Raw genomic sequence first — 12,812 nt, forward strand, 5'->3', positions numbered from 1 at the left:
TGGTTTGCAGCAAACCATTTTGAGTGGTTTCCTAAAAATAAAACTCTACTACATCCTACTGCCTGGCCCAATAAGCTGCTGTAGCTCTACCATTGTATATATACAAGTCTACATTAGCTGTGCAATATTGAAAAAACAACTAAAGGTTGGGAGCTGTGCAGCATCAATAACAAAAAAAAATTATATAAATATAAATAAGAGCTAAAACAAAATAAGGAAAATACACCCTCCACCTGGGTATTCAGAGGCCCACTGGACTCCTCCACCAAAAGAGTCTGCAGATCCTCCATCTCCTGCACCACACCTGTACCTCCAGAGCATATGTCTTCACATGCCTTACCCAACACCAGTGACACTCTAGGCAAAAGCCTGCGCCACTCATGGCCACCGGTATAACAAAAGTCAACACAGTCTGGCACCACAGGGCTCACTATGTTGGGGACAATTCTCTCCAGGCCTCCCCACATACTGAGAGGTCGATGGCATTACACTTTCTGGGAACAGGCAGCTTGGGGGCTTCAGCAGTCAATCAGCAACCCTCCAGGGTACAAGAGTATCATGTTGAAACCCTTATTCTCATTTTGTCTTGTAGCCACAAAGCGAGCCCTGTGTTATGCAAGTATCTCTGTGACCGGGCAGGAGACATCCAGGGAGAGGGATGCACCATCTTCAGTAGTCCTTCAAGGTCTCAAACTATAAGCTGGCATAGCCCCCTCCAGCTGAGGGGAAATCGAGGTCGGACCCCCAATCATTACATGTCTCAAACTATGTAGGCTCACATTGTTTCATTTCAGCAGTCCTCTGGCACATATCAGCCAGCTGCCTGTCATTACTGTTGAGCCACATGACGTCAGAACTAGGTGCATGATCAGGCCCAGGGTGCTGCCAGGCATAATTGCTCGATGTAAACCCGGAATCACATAGAATGAGTGGTGTTTTGGGCTCAAGCAAACTCAGTGAGCCCAAAAATGTCCAATTTTGTGGGCCTGAGACAGGAGCTGGAAAAGATGGTTGCTGCCCTGCTTGGCGGCCTGGCCCGGCACCCCATGTATAATATGTATGTCATATTAATTGTCAAAGATTAGACAGCATAGTGACAAAATGGATATTATCCAAATAAAATTATTTTAAATAGAAATAGTTTGACATACATAGTGTGGAACCAATCATTATTGGCTACAATACATGGATATCCCTTGATTTACTTTTCAAGAGTTTGAAACCACCATGTTCGAATAAAGCATTTTTTTTTTACACACAATAATATGATAAGTAGTGATGTCACGAACATAAAATTTTCGGTTCGCGAACGGCGAACGCGAACTTCTGCAAATGTTCGCGAACGGCCAAACCGGGCGAACCGCCATAGACTTCAATGGGCAGGCGATTTTTAAAACCCACAAGGACTCTTTCTGGCCACAATAGTGATGGAAAAGTTGTTTCAAGGGGACTAACACCTGGACTGTGGCATGCCGGAGGGGGATCCATGGCAAAACTCCCATGGGAAATTACATAGTTGATGCAGAGTCTGGTTTTAATCCATAAAGGGCATAAATCACCTAACATTCCTAAATTGTTTGGAATAACATGCTTTAAAGCATCAGATATGATGTTGTATCGATCAGGTAGTGTAAGGGTTACGCCCGCTTCACAGTGACAGACCAAACTCCCTGTTTAACGCACCGCAAACAACCTCAAACAGTCCATTTGCACAACCGCAAACTCCCCATTTACACATGTTTTAGTGCAAACTAGTCTAACTACTAATATAGTTGAAACATGCTACTTTTATTCATGCCAGACAACCATGCAGGCCAGACTAACAAACATGCCAGGGCCAATCATAGTTAACCACCTCAGATAGTAACATGGCTCCCTCTATATACAGAGTAACATGGCTCCCTCTATATACAGAGTAACATGGCTCCCTCTATATACAGTGTAACATGGCTCCCCTCTATATACAGAGTAACATGGCTCCCCTCTATATACAGTGTAAACATGGCTCCTCTCTATATACAGAGTAACATGGCTCCCTCTATATACCGTGTAAACATGGCTCCTCTCTATATACAGAGTAACATGGCTTCCCTCTATATACCATGTAAACATGGCTCCCTCTATATACAGAATAACATGGCTCCCTCTATATACAGAGTAACATGGCTTCCCTCTATATACCGTGTAAACATGGCTCCGTCTATATACAGAAGAACATGGCTACCTCTATATACAGAGTAACATGGCTCCCCTCTATATACAGTGTAAACATGGCTCCCTCTATATACAGAGTAACATGGCTCCCTCTATATACAGAATAACATGGCTCCCTCTATATACAGAGTAACATGGCTTCCCTCTATATACCATGTAAACATGGCTCCTCTCTATATACAGAATAACATGGCTCCCTCTATATACAGAGTAACATGGCTCCTCTCTATATACAGAGTAACATGGCTCCCCTCTATATACAGAGTAACATGGCTCCCTCTATATACGGTGTAAACATGGCTCCTCTCCATATACAGAGTAACATGGCTTCCCTCTATATACTGTGTAAACATGGCTCCCTCTATATACAGAATACCATGGCTCCCTCTATATACAGAGTAACATGGCTCCCTCTATATACCGTGTAAACATGGCTCCCTCTATATACAGTGTAAACATGGCTCCTCTCTATATACAGAGTAACATGGCTTCCCTCTATATACCGTGTAAACATGGCTCCCTCTATATACAGAATAACATGGCTCCTGAGCGGCGAGTGGGGGTCCTAAGTTACAATAAGAGGGGGGGACCTACTGTCCTCCCCCCAGCCCCCACCCCTGAGCTGCGGGTGGAGGCCCTATAAAAGAATAATGGGGGGGACCTACTGTCCTCCCCCCGGCCCCCACCCCTGCGCGGCAGGTGGGGGCCTTAAGTTACAATAAGGGGGGGACCTACTGTCCTCCCTCCTGGCCCCCACCCCTGCACGGTGGGTGGGGGCCCTAAAAAACAATAAGGGGGGACCTACTGTCCCCCCTGACCCCCACCCCTGAGCGGCGGGTGGGGGCCCTAAATGAAAATTCCCCCTCCCCCATCAAAGGTGACTAGGGGTCCCCAAGCCCCTAGTCACACACCCAAATAAAAAAGCCCCTACCTACCCCCCTCACCCTAAAAAATAGTGAGGGGGAATAAAATTACTACCCTGTAAAGTAAAATTCAACTTGCTATTCAACGTCTTCTTTTTTCTAAAATCTTCATTTTTCAGCCCCAAAAAAGGCCAAATAAAAAGCCATTATATACGTTGAACTTAAAAATAAAATAAAAAACCCGAGCGCAAAAAAAAAAAATTAATACATCTTCACCCATGGAGGGCTCCGCGCAGACTAGGGAATTAACATATACCCTATTGTTACAATTGTTACTTGAAAAGCATGAGGAATGCCATTGGGGTACCACATGCTCATTTGTTATACCTCCATGCACTACAAAAATAAAGAATACAAAAAATAATAATAATAATAAAAAAAAAAAAAAAAAATTATGCAGCTTCCAAATGAATCTAAAATGGATGCTGTCCAGGAGGTGGGAGGGTCTGCTAGGTAGGGTGTGCTGCTGATTGGCTGGAATGTGTCTGCTGACTGTGAGGTACAGGGTCAAAGTTTACTCAATGATGACGAATAGGGGGCGGATCGAACCGCGCATGTGTTTGCCCGCCGTGGCGAACGCGAACACGAACACGCTATGTTCGCCAGGAACTATTTGACGGCGAACCGTTCGGTACATCACTAATGATAAGCAGTGCCTTACGCATAGTCACATGTAAGGTGTAAGGATCACATACTTTTTCATACTTCATATGAATCTAATTCTAAACTTATCTAACCAAATAGCAGTAATCATGAATAGTAAAATATTGAAAAGCTAAACATGACCTAAAAAAATTAAATAAATAAGTAGAAGAAGACAGTTCCTTAACTCACAAAAAAAATACATTTTAAAAATTGATAGAAAGTAATTATTAGTTGCAAATCTGATGTTTCTTTAGTATCAATTCGTAGAGATTTTCCAATCAATCCTGCCCTTTAGCCACTGCATATTTCTTAAATCCAACTGGGGTTTCTTCCATATTTAGTTCAGAACTTGGTATTGAGTTCATTCACAATAAACATATGAATGAAGACACTATCCAAGCTAAGAAAAGTTCAATCTAATTGATCATAGTTAAAGGTGTTAAATATTCTAGAAATAATTCAACATTAATATAATTAACTTTTGTCTGTTCACTAACCTTTATAAAAATAACACATTCTGAAAACAGAAGTCTGTATGGTTTTCAAAAATGTAACTTAAGTGACTTTTGAAAAGGAAAATATTGTATGTAAATGATCCACCAACAGAACATTGGCTGTCACAGTTAAAATATTAGTATTTATTATATATATCATATATATAGCCTGTTACACAGAATCCGCAAACTACAAAGACAGTCCAGAGTAAAAAATAAAAAGGAACATTGTATTGTTTTAAAAGCCATTACACACGAAACAAAAACTAACAAAACACTGATAACATGTGGTGCAAATGTTTTATTGACAAACATTTTGTATAACTAAAGTGTCCATAAAGGTAAGGTGGTATAATTTTTTTCATATTTTTAAATCAAATACATTGTTTAATTATTTTGCCTACTGAGTTTGCTTTCTACATATATAGCAATCTTCAATATGGGTTTAGCAACTCATTTTATCATGGGAACTAGTATATAAGAGTTGCGTCCTTTTTTACCAGGTATGTACCAGGTATGTTATACAATAATGCAAATTAAAGGGACACTATAGTCACCAAAACAACTTTTGCTTAATGAAGCAATTTTGGAGTATAAATCATGCCCCTGCAGTCTCACTGCGCAGTTCTCTGCCATTTAGTCATTAAATCACTTAGCTTATGTAGCCCTAGTCACACTTTCCTGCATGTGACTTACACAGCCTACATTTGGATATGATAACTAACAAAACACTTAAAATAAATAAAAATGAAATTAGTGCTAAAGCAATTACTAAATACATGTGTAAGTTAGGTGAAGAATCATCACAGCCGAATTCACTAGTGAATTTGGGAACCACTTGTTGGAAATAATCTGCAATAATTATACTTAAAGTTGTTGTTGCTGACAGGGAGGGGACTCCATTGTCTTTCACAATAACTATACTTCCTGTTAAGAGTCACTCAATGTTTTCATTTCCTTTCTTGTAAATTCTATTTAATTTATAATTACTTTTAATAGCTTGCTAGACCCTACAGGAGCCTCATGTATGTAATTCAATTTCAATCTGCAGAGCAGGAGATGAAATCTTTTAAAGTAAGTTAAATCTGATTAAAAATGAAACCATTTTGTTTTCATGCAGTCTGTGTCAGTCACAGCCAGGGGAGGTGTGGCTAGGGCTGCATAAACAGAAACAAAAGTGATTTATTATTTATTTATTTATAAAATATTTTACCAGGAAAGTTACATTCTCATAAATGACAGATAATTGAGCAGTGACACTTCAGTGGCATGATCGATGCACAAAAACTGCTTCATTAAGCTAAAGTTGTTTTGGTGAGTATAGTCATTTTATATTTCTAAGAAATATATACAGATTAAGTTTGTTTATCTTAATGGCCAACTGTTCTAGCATATACTACAGTACAAATTTTATTTTGATTAGCTAAGTCATGGAATACAATGCTGGTTGTACAGCAGATATCAACATTAACTGAACATAGTACAATAAAGATCATACCTAATGTAGCATGGACACCCAGCACACAACTGGAAAACAGAGGGTTGTATTTAAAAAACTAGGAATTGTAGTGAACTGCATGTCCTAAAATTGCAATTCTATTGTTAATCCTTCGCCATCCTTAGTTTTGTGCATTAACCAATAGTATATTTAGGACATTAACAAAATCAAATCAAAATGATAAGTTAAAATAGATATTGTCTATTCACCATTATCAAATGCATGGAGTTAATTGAATTTAGGCCAAGTAGCAGAAGTGGGGACAATTCCAAGCTCTGATTGGCTGTTTTTGGCACATACTCCAAACAGCCTTGCCAGATCCCTAACTGTTCTAATGTGTTTCTCATACTATATGTTGTTAGCTTATCTAATTAATCATACATTGCTCACAGAACATATCAGAAATGTCATGTTGAGTAAAGGAACAAGAGGATGAGAACCTGGCATCATAAATATAAAATTCTACTATTTAGTTTCTAAAGTTAGCACTTACCTTCTCAAGACTTTTAGAAGGCAAAGGTTCGGTCAAGTTTTCATTTCCTGAGTCATCAGCATCAATAAGATTGTCTGTGGGGACATCCTGCTTTGGTTTTATAAACGTAAAGTCACTTTCACTTGAATCCAGAGCCACACACACATTGTATGAGTAAGGCAGAGGTAAAGTTCCATTGTTATATTGGGAAAGCATTCTAGGATCCACGTGTGAATAAAGATTGGTACTGAGAGAGCCAAAGGCTGTAGGGGATTTTGAATGCTTACATTTGGATATGATAACTAACATAACACTTAAAATAAATAAAAATGAAATAAGTGCTAAAGCAATTACTAAATACATTTGTAAGTTAGGTGGAGAATCATTATCACTGAGCTCACTAGTGAATTTGGGGATCACTTGTTGAAAAGAATCTGCAATAATTATACTTAAAGTTGTTGTTGCTGACAGTGAGGGGACTCCATTGTCTTTCACCATAACTACCAGCTTATATTTAAGAAGATCTTTCTGTTCAAAGACACGTGATGTCCTTATTTCTCCAGTGTGCTGACTAATGCTGAAGGGAGAAGGTTCTGACACTTGCATGAAATGGTAAGAGAGCCAAGCATTATGTCCTGAGTCAGCATCCACTGCAACCACCTTAGTTATTAAATAACCTTCCATAGAGGCAAAGGGAACCAACTCAAACAAAGTAGTGCCATCATTTTCTGGTGATGGATACAAGATCTTTGGTGAATTATCATTCTGATCTACTATGTGTATAATTAATGTTGTATTACTACTCAGAGATGGGGATCCATTGTCTTTTGCCGTTACTTGTATTTGAAACTCCTTGTGTTGCTCATAATCAAATGATCGCTGAGCATAGAGAACTCCAGTCTCTATATTAATGGAAAGGTAAGAAGATACTGGTATATCTTCTGTGTATGTGCTAAAAATTGAATAAATGATCTTGGCATTTTCTTCAATGTCAAAATCCAGTGCATGTATACTGTAAATTGAGGCCCCTGGTAAATTGTTTTCTGGTACGTATGCAACATAACTAGATTTTGTAAATACTGGAGGATTGTCATTAATGTCTGATATATCCAATCTGATCGTTCTTATAGTGGAAAGTGGAGGAGATCCCCTATCAGATGCTTGAACTGTGATATTATAACATGATTCTTTCTCTCTGTCCATGGCTTTTGTTGTAACAATTTTATAATATTTACTCGATGACAATACTAACTGAAAAGGAAGTTTATCAGTGATTAGACAGTCAACTTCTCCATTTTCTCCTGAATCTTTATCATGAACTTTAATCAGTGCAATAAGTGTGCCTTGTGTGGAATCCTCAGGAATAGGAGAATTTAATGAGGTAATGGATATATCAGGTGCGTTATCATTTTCATCTACTATTTCTACTAAGACCTTGGAGTGGGCCAAAAGCCCACCACTGTCCTTTGCTTGTACAGACATTTCATAATTTCTTACTTTTTCAAAATCTAATTTTTGATTTGTTTTAATTTCTCCAGTTGTAGCGTTAATAGTAAACATTGCAGTAGAAAGTGCATTTGTAGAGGTTTTACTAAAAGAATATGTAATTTGGGCATTGGAGCCTTCATCTTGATCAGTTGCAGTGACATGGAGCAGGGTAAAGTTAACTGGAATATTTTCACTTATACTCACTTTATAGATTTCATGAGAAAATACAGGGAAATTATCATTGGCATCAGTTATTATAATTTTTACAAGAACACTGCAAGATCTAATGGGATTCCCTCCATCCAGTGCTGTTAGAATTAATTCATGAATGCTTTGTGTCTCCCGATCTAAAGGTTTTTGTAAGACAAGTTCTGGAAATTTGCTGCCATCAGTGCTGGTCTTTTCACTCAGTGCAAAATGCTGATTATCACTGAGCTTGTGTGTTTTTATAGAATTAATGCCAATGTCTGGATCTTCTGCATTTTGTAACATAAAATGTGTTCCTGGTGAAGTCAATTCTATCATTTCTAAAGAAATGGTATCATGATAAAATACTGGAGAATTGTCATTAATATCCTGAATTTCAATGGTGACAGGAAAAACATTTAAAGGATTTTCAACCACTGCATCAAAGGTTAGTAAGCAGGGAGCTGCTGCCCCACACAATGTCTCTCTATCTATCCTGTCTTTAACGTATACATTTCCATTTTGTAAATTCATAGAAAAATATTTCTCTGAAACTTGGGAAACAATACGAAATTTTCGAAGTGAGAGCTGCTTAATATCTAAATCAAGGTCTTTTGCAATATTAGCTATAACAGAGTTTTTTCTCATTTCTTCATCAATGGAATAATGAAGCTGAGAAGAGACTGAATGACAAATTAAGGAAAATAGAAAGGACAACATTACTTGCCATCTGATTCCTTTGTGTTTCTGCAATTCCTGGATTTTCATCTTTATCTTCAAAGTAATATTCTTGTATAGAATAAAGTTGTTTATAATCCAGTTGGGAGGACAGAATCTAGTGCTAAATTCTCTTCTTATTTGGATATAATCATATGAACTGTGCTTTGTTTGTGAAAGAATCCAAAAATGGCTGTGTTCCTTCTTGCAGATCTGCATTGTGTGTTACTGATGGAAATATCAGTGGATCTCCAGCTCTGTGTTCTTCTCCTTATTGGTCAAACAGCGGCGCTCAGAGGTAAAAATGGAGAACTGCACTAGAGTGAAGGTTTTTACTATATAGCAATCCTTATCTTTAACATATGATGTAGGTGCAATATACATTTTGTTCACTATGATCAAATGCTAAATAAATTATGTTTTTATATCTCAAATACCAAATACAGTAATTTGTTGCTTCACAAATGCTTATTTTATACAAAAAAAGAAAAGAGTTAACTAATCCTAACCACTAGTAATAGAAGTATATTTAAAAAAAATGTGTTATACATGTATCATTGTCATAACTTACATTTCCCCCATTGCAGATGCTTTATACTTGTAATGCTATAACATGTATTATTTTAATTAATCAATATAGCCCATTTAACAAACTTATATAAAAAACGTGGAAATAAATATCTATTACTAAACAACAGAATGGAAACATAACTTCCTTATATACTATTATTTGCCACATGTATTTTGTGGTAATATAGGTATAGAGTTGTGTGTTGATAACCATCTCTCATGCAAAAGAAAGGTTATATGAATAATTCTTATAATCACAGGTGATTGTACTAAGCATGCTCCGAAGCCCAACAGGTCTAGGCCCACATCAAATAAGCAGTACAGGCCACAAAATGTTAACTAGTAAGAAACAAACTTATAAACCTAAATATAAACCGTTTGTTCTATTTATACACTTGACAAATAAATCAGGTTTCGGGGTCAGTTCAGTTAAGGTTTAGGGAAGTATGTGGATAAGTAAAGAAAGTAAAAATAAAATTGTAGAGCTTACTGTTCAAAACGTGTTGAGGCACTGTCCTCCTGGTTTACAGCAAACCAGTTTTCAGTGGTTTCCCAAAATCAGAATTCTACTACATCCTACTGCCTGGCCCATCTGCCTAGGCTCTACCAATGTATACTTAAAAGTCTACATTAGCCGTCCTATATTGAAAGGCAACAAAAGGGTGACAACTGTTCAAAATAAAAAAAAAATGTATAGATACATATGTTAAACAACGACTAGATGCATACAAAAACATAATATTCAAGGATATAATTTTTCAATTGTTGGGTAATAAATATTACTGCCATTTTGGGGTCAATAAGTATTTTGTTCCTAGTTTGTTGCAAAATTTGAAATGCTTCAAACTGCTTTTTTTCACCTTCTTTTGGATAAATAGCAAAAAAGATGTGAGGGAGGCTGAATTTGTTGGACACAAGTCTCTTTTCAGCCTATGTAAATATGTAACTATATAGAAGAGCTAAAACAAGATGATGAAAATACAAGGCATTATGTGATCAAATTAGACAACAGAGAAAAACATCTAAATATTCAAATATGTATAAATATTTATGTCATAATAAGTACTAAAGATTACATAGGATAGTGACAACATGGATAACATAATAATAAAATAATTTTAAATATAAATAGTTTAACATATATTTTTAATACCAAAACACTCATAGAATGAATTGCCTGCAATACATGGATATACCTAGATTTTCTTTCCAAGAGCTTGAAGCCACCATGTTAGAATAGATAATTTATTTTACACACGATAATATGACAAGCAGTGCCTTAATCATAATGATCTTGTGCTTTTTCATACTGTATATGAATCTAATTCTAAATTTTTCTAACCAAATAGCAGTAATCATAAATAGCAAAACACTAAATGGTGAACATGACAATAAATAAATAAATACATAAATAAGCAGATGTTGCAAGTTCAGACAACCCAGGTTGGAGCTGATCATCCACTCTTTTTTTTTTTTTTTTTACTTATTACGAAGTTTGTTTATTTACTCTCAAATTTATTTATTTTTTAAATTACTCAGTAACAGAAAGTAAGTATTAGTTACAAATCTGAAGTTTCTTCTGTAATCAATTGTCTGAGAATTTCCAGTCAATCCTGCCATCCTACCATTTTCCATGGGATCGCTCTGCAGATACCATAAATCTAACTGTAGTTTCTTTCATATTTAGTTCAGGATTTAGTAGTGGGTTCATTCATAATAAAGGTATGAATGAAGGGGGTGGAGTGGACCAACATGCACCAACATGAATAAACACATGGTTCCTGAGATTAGGCAGTTACCGAGCGGGGGGCAGACCCATGATATTGGCCTCCTTTTATCACAACCATCTAGGCCTAAAATGGCAGACCTGATGCCTGAATCACCTCAGGACTCATCAGCCACTTATAAGAAGGACCCTGATCTGGCAGTTTTGTAGCCCCTCAGAGGTAAAATCTTACCCCTACATCAAGCAGAACCTCAGCTGGTCTCTAAAACTTATCTTACCAATATGATGACAGATCTCAAGGCCTTCTTTGCGTCTGAAATGGCAGTACTGAAGAAGGATCTAGATGCGCTGACTGGCAGAATCAGGGCCATGGAAGAGGGTATTCAAAGCCTTGGCATAAAACAGGACGCAAATACAGCCCAGCTTTAAGAGGTGACTGTTACATGTGCAATGCTGAATGCTAAGGTGCAACAGCTAGAGGATATCGCAAGGCAACACAATTTGAAAGTAAGAGGGATCCCTGATATCATAGACTCTAGTGAACTGCCGCAGTTTATCAGGCAGTTATTCTCTGCCACGTTAACACCTGTACAGGTTTAGAGTCTCACACTGAATGGCTTCTACCACCTGCATGGGAGCCCTACCTACAAACCGTCTGTCCCAAGAGATGTCATCCTAAGTTTTAAATCTCGTAATGATAAGGAACTATTTTTGTCAACAGTTAGAGGTTAATCACTATTTGTTTTTGAGCAACATTTCTTGAGTTTCTTTTACAACCTCAGAAGTCTAACGTTTCAATGGTGCACATCCATGAAAAGGAGGACTTCACAGCTGAGAGCAGCTGATATCCTGTACAAGTGGGGGTCACCAGGGGCTCTCATAGTTGACCAATGCACTACAAATTAACCACCACAGCCAATGCAGACTCATGCAATCTTTGGGCCTGTCATTCACTGCAACCTCTGGAAACACCAGACCTAGGCACCAGTGAGATGTGGTTAACGGGGCTGTCTTTACACCGGCTACCTCTCCAGCTCTGGGCTAAAATAACGAAGAGGACTGTCACACATAACCAGATATATGCTGCGTGTGTCTCTTTTCTGTTTTGTTTCACATTTGTTATTTTTAGTTTATGATTTTCTATAGTTATTAATGATTCCACTTTGCTGCTGATTTCTAGACCTCCATAGGTCCTTAAAATTATAATGTACTGCTCTAATATCACTAAGTAATGATCCACCCCACCAGAGCTTTGGGGTTATGGAACTCTATATATTCATGCAAGGCTATTGTACTGCCATTGTCTACTTAGTCTGACATATAGCCTAATATGTCTATGCCGTTGTGTACCCTCAACAATGTGTCTCTTGCACACTTGTAACACCATGTCTTTTATATTTTCATTTTATTAGTCCTTATATGTCAGCTATAAAGCATATAGGTGTTACTGTTACAGTCTATATTAAAGCATATAGGTGTATCTTAAAGACACAGGGGTGCCCAAAAGTTAGATCGCCAGATGTTGCAGAACTGCAACTCCCAGGATGCTTTGCATGTCTTTGCATCTCTTAAGAAAGGCAAAGTATCATGGAAGCTGTATTTTCATCTGGGGATCTACCTTACCGGTTTAGCTACTCAATGGGACCTAGTGTTTGAGACCTGTATCTTTATTACCATGTATGTAGCTAATATTAAAGCATTTTAATATTAATAACTAAATTACTGATTCTGGATATGTTACACATATTAATTTTTAGTATATTATTAAACAAATGTTTTGCCATATACTACAGCACTATTTTGATTTTTATTAGCTAAGTCATGGAAGACAATGCTAGTTATACAGAAGATATCAACGTTAGCTGAACATTGTACAATA

At 37.3% G+C, this 12,812-nt stretch overlaps 1 protein-coding gene across 16 annotated transcripts in view; it reads right to left on the minus strand.

Annotated features, from left to right (window-relative positions):
* LOC134602746 (protocadherin gamma-A4-like) overlaps nucleotides 1-12,812 on the minus strand; it is a 347,761-nt gene that overhangs the window by 216,989 nt on the left and 117,960 nt on the right. The window contains exon 1 of one of the 16 annotated variants that reach the window (XM_063448017.1): nucleotides 6,268-8,834. The exons of the other annotated variants lie outside the window; for them this stretch is intronic. Within the exon in view, the coding sequence (XP_063304087.1) occupies nucleotides 6,268-8,688 (2,421 nt within the window). The 5' untranslated portion in view covers nucleotides 8,689-8,834. Of the gene's footprint in view, nucleotides 1-6,267; nucleotides 8,835-12,812 lie in introns of those variants that run through there. 16 annotated transcript variants of the gene reach the window in all.

Source organism: Pelobates fuscus, chromosome 3 (assembly GCF_036172605.1).
Source record: "Pelobates fuscus isolate aPelFus1 chromosome 3, aPelFus1.pri, whole genome shotgun sequence".
Classification (NCBI taxonomy): domain Eukaryota; kingdom Metazoa; phylum Chordata; class Amphibia; order Anura; family Pelobatidae; genus Pelobates; species Pelobates fuscus.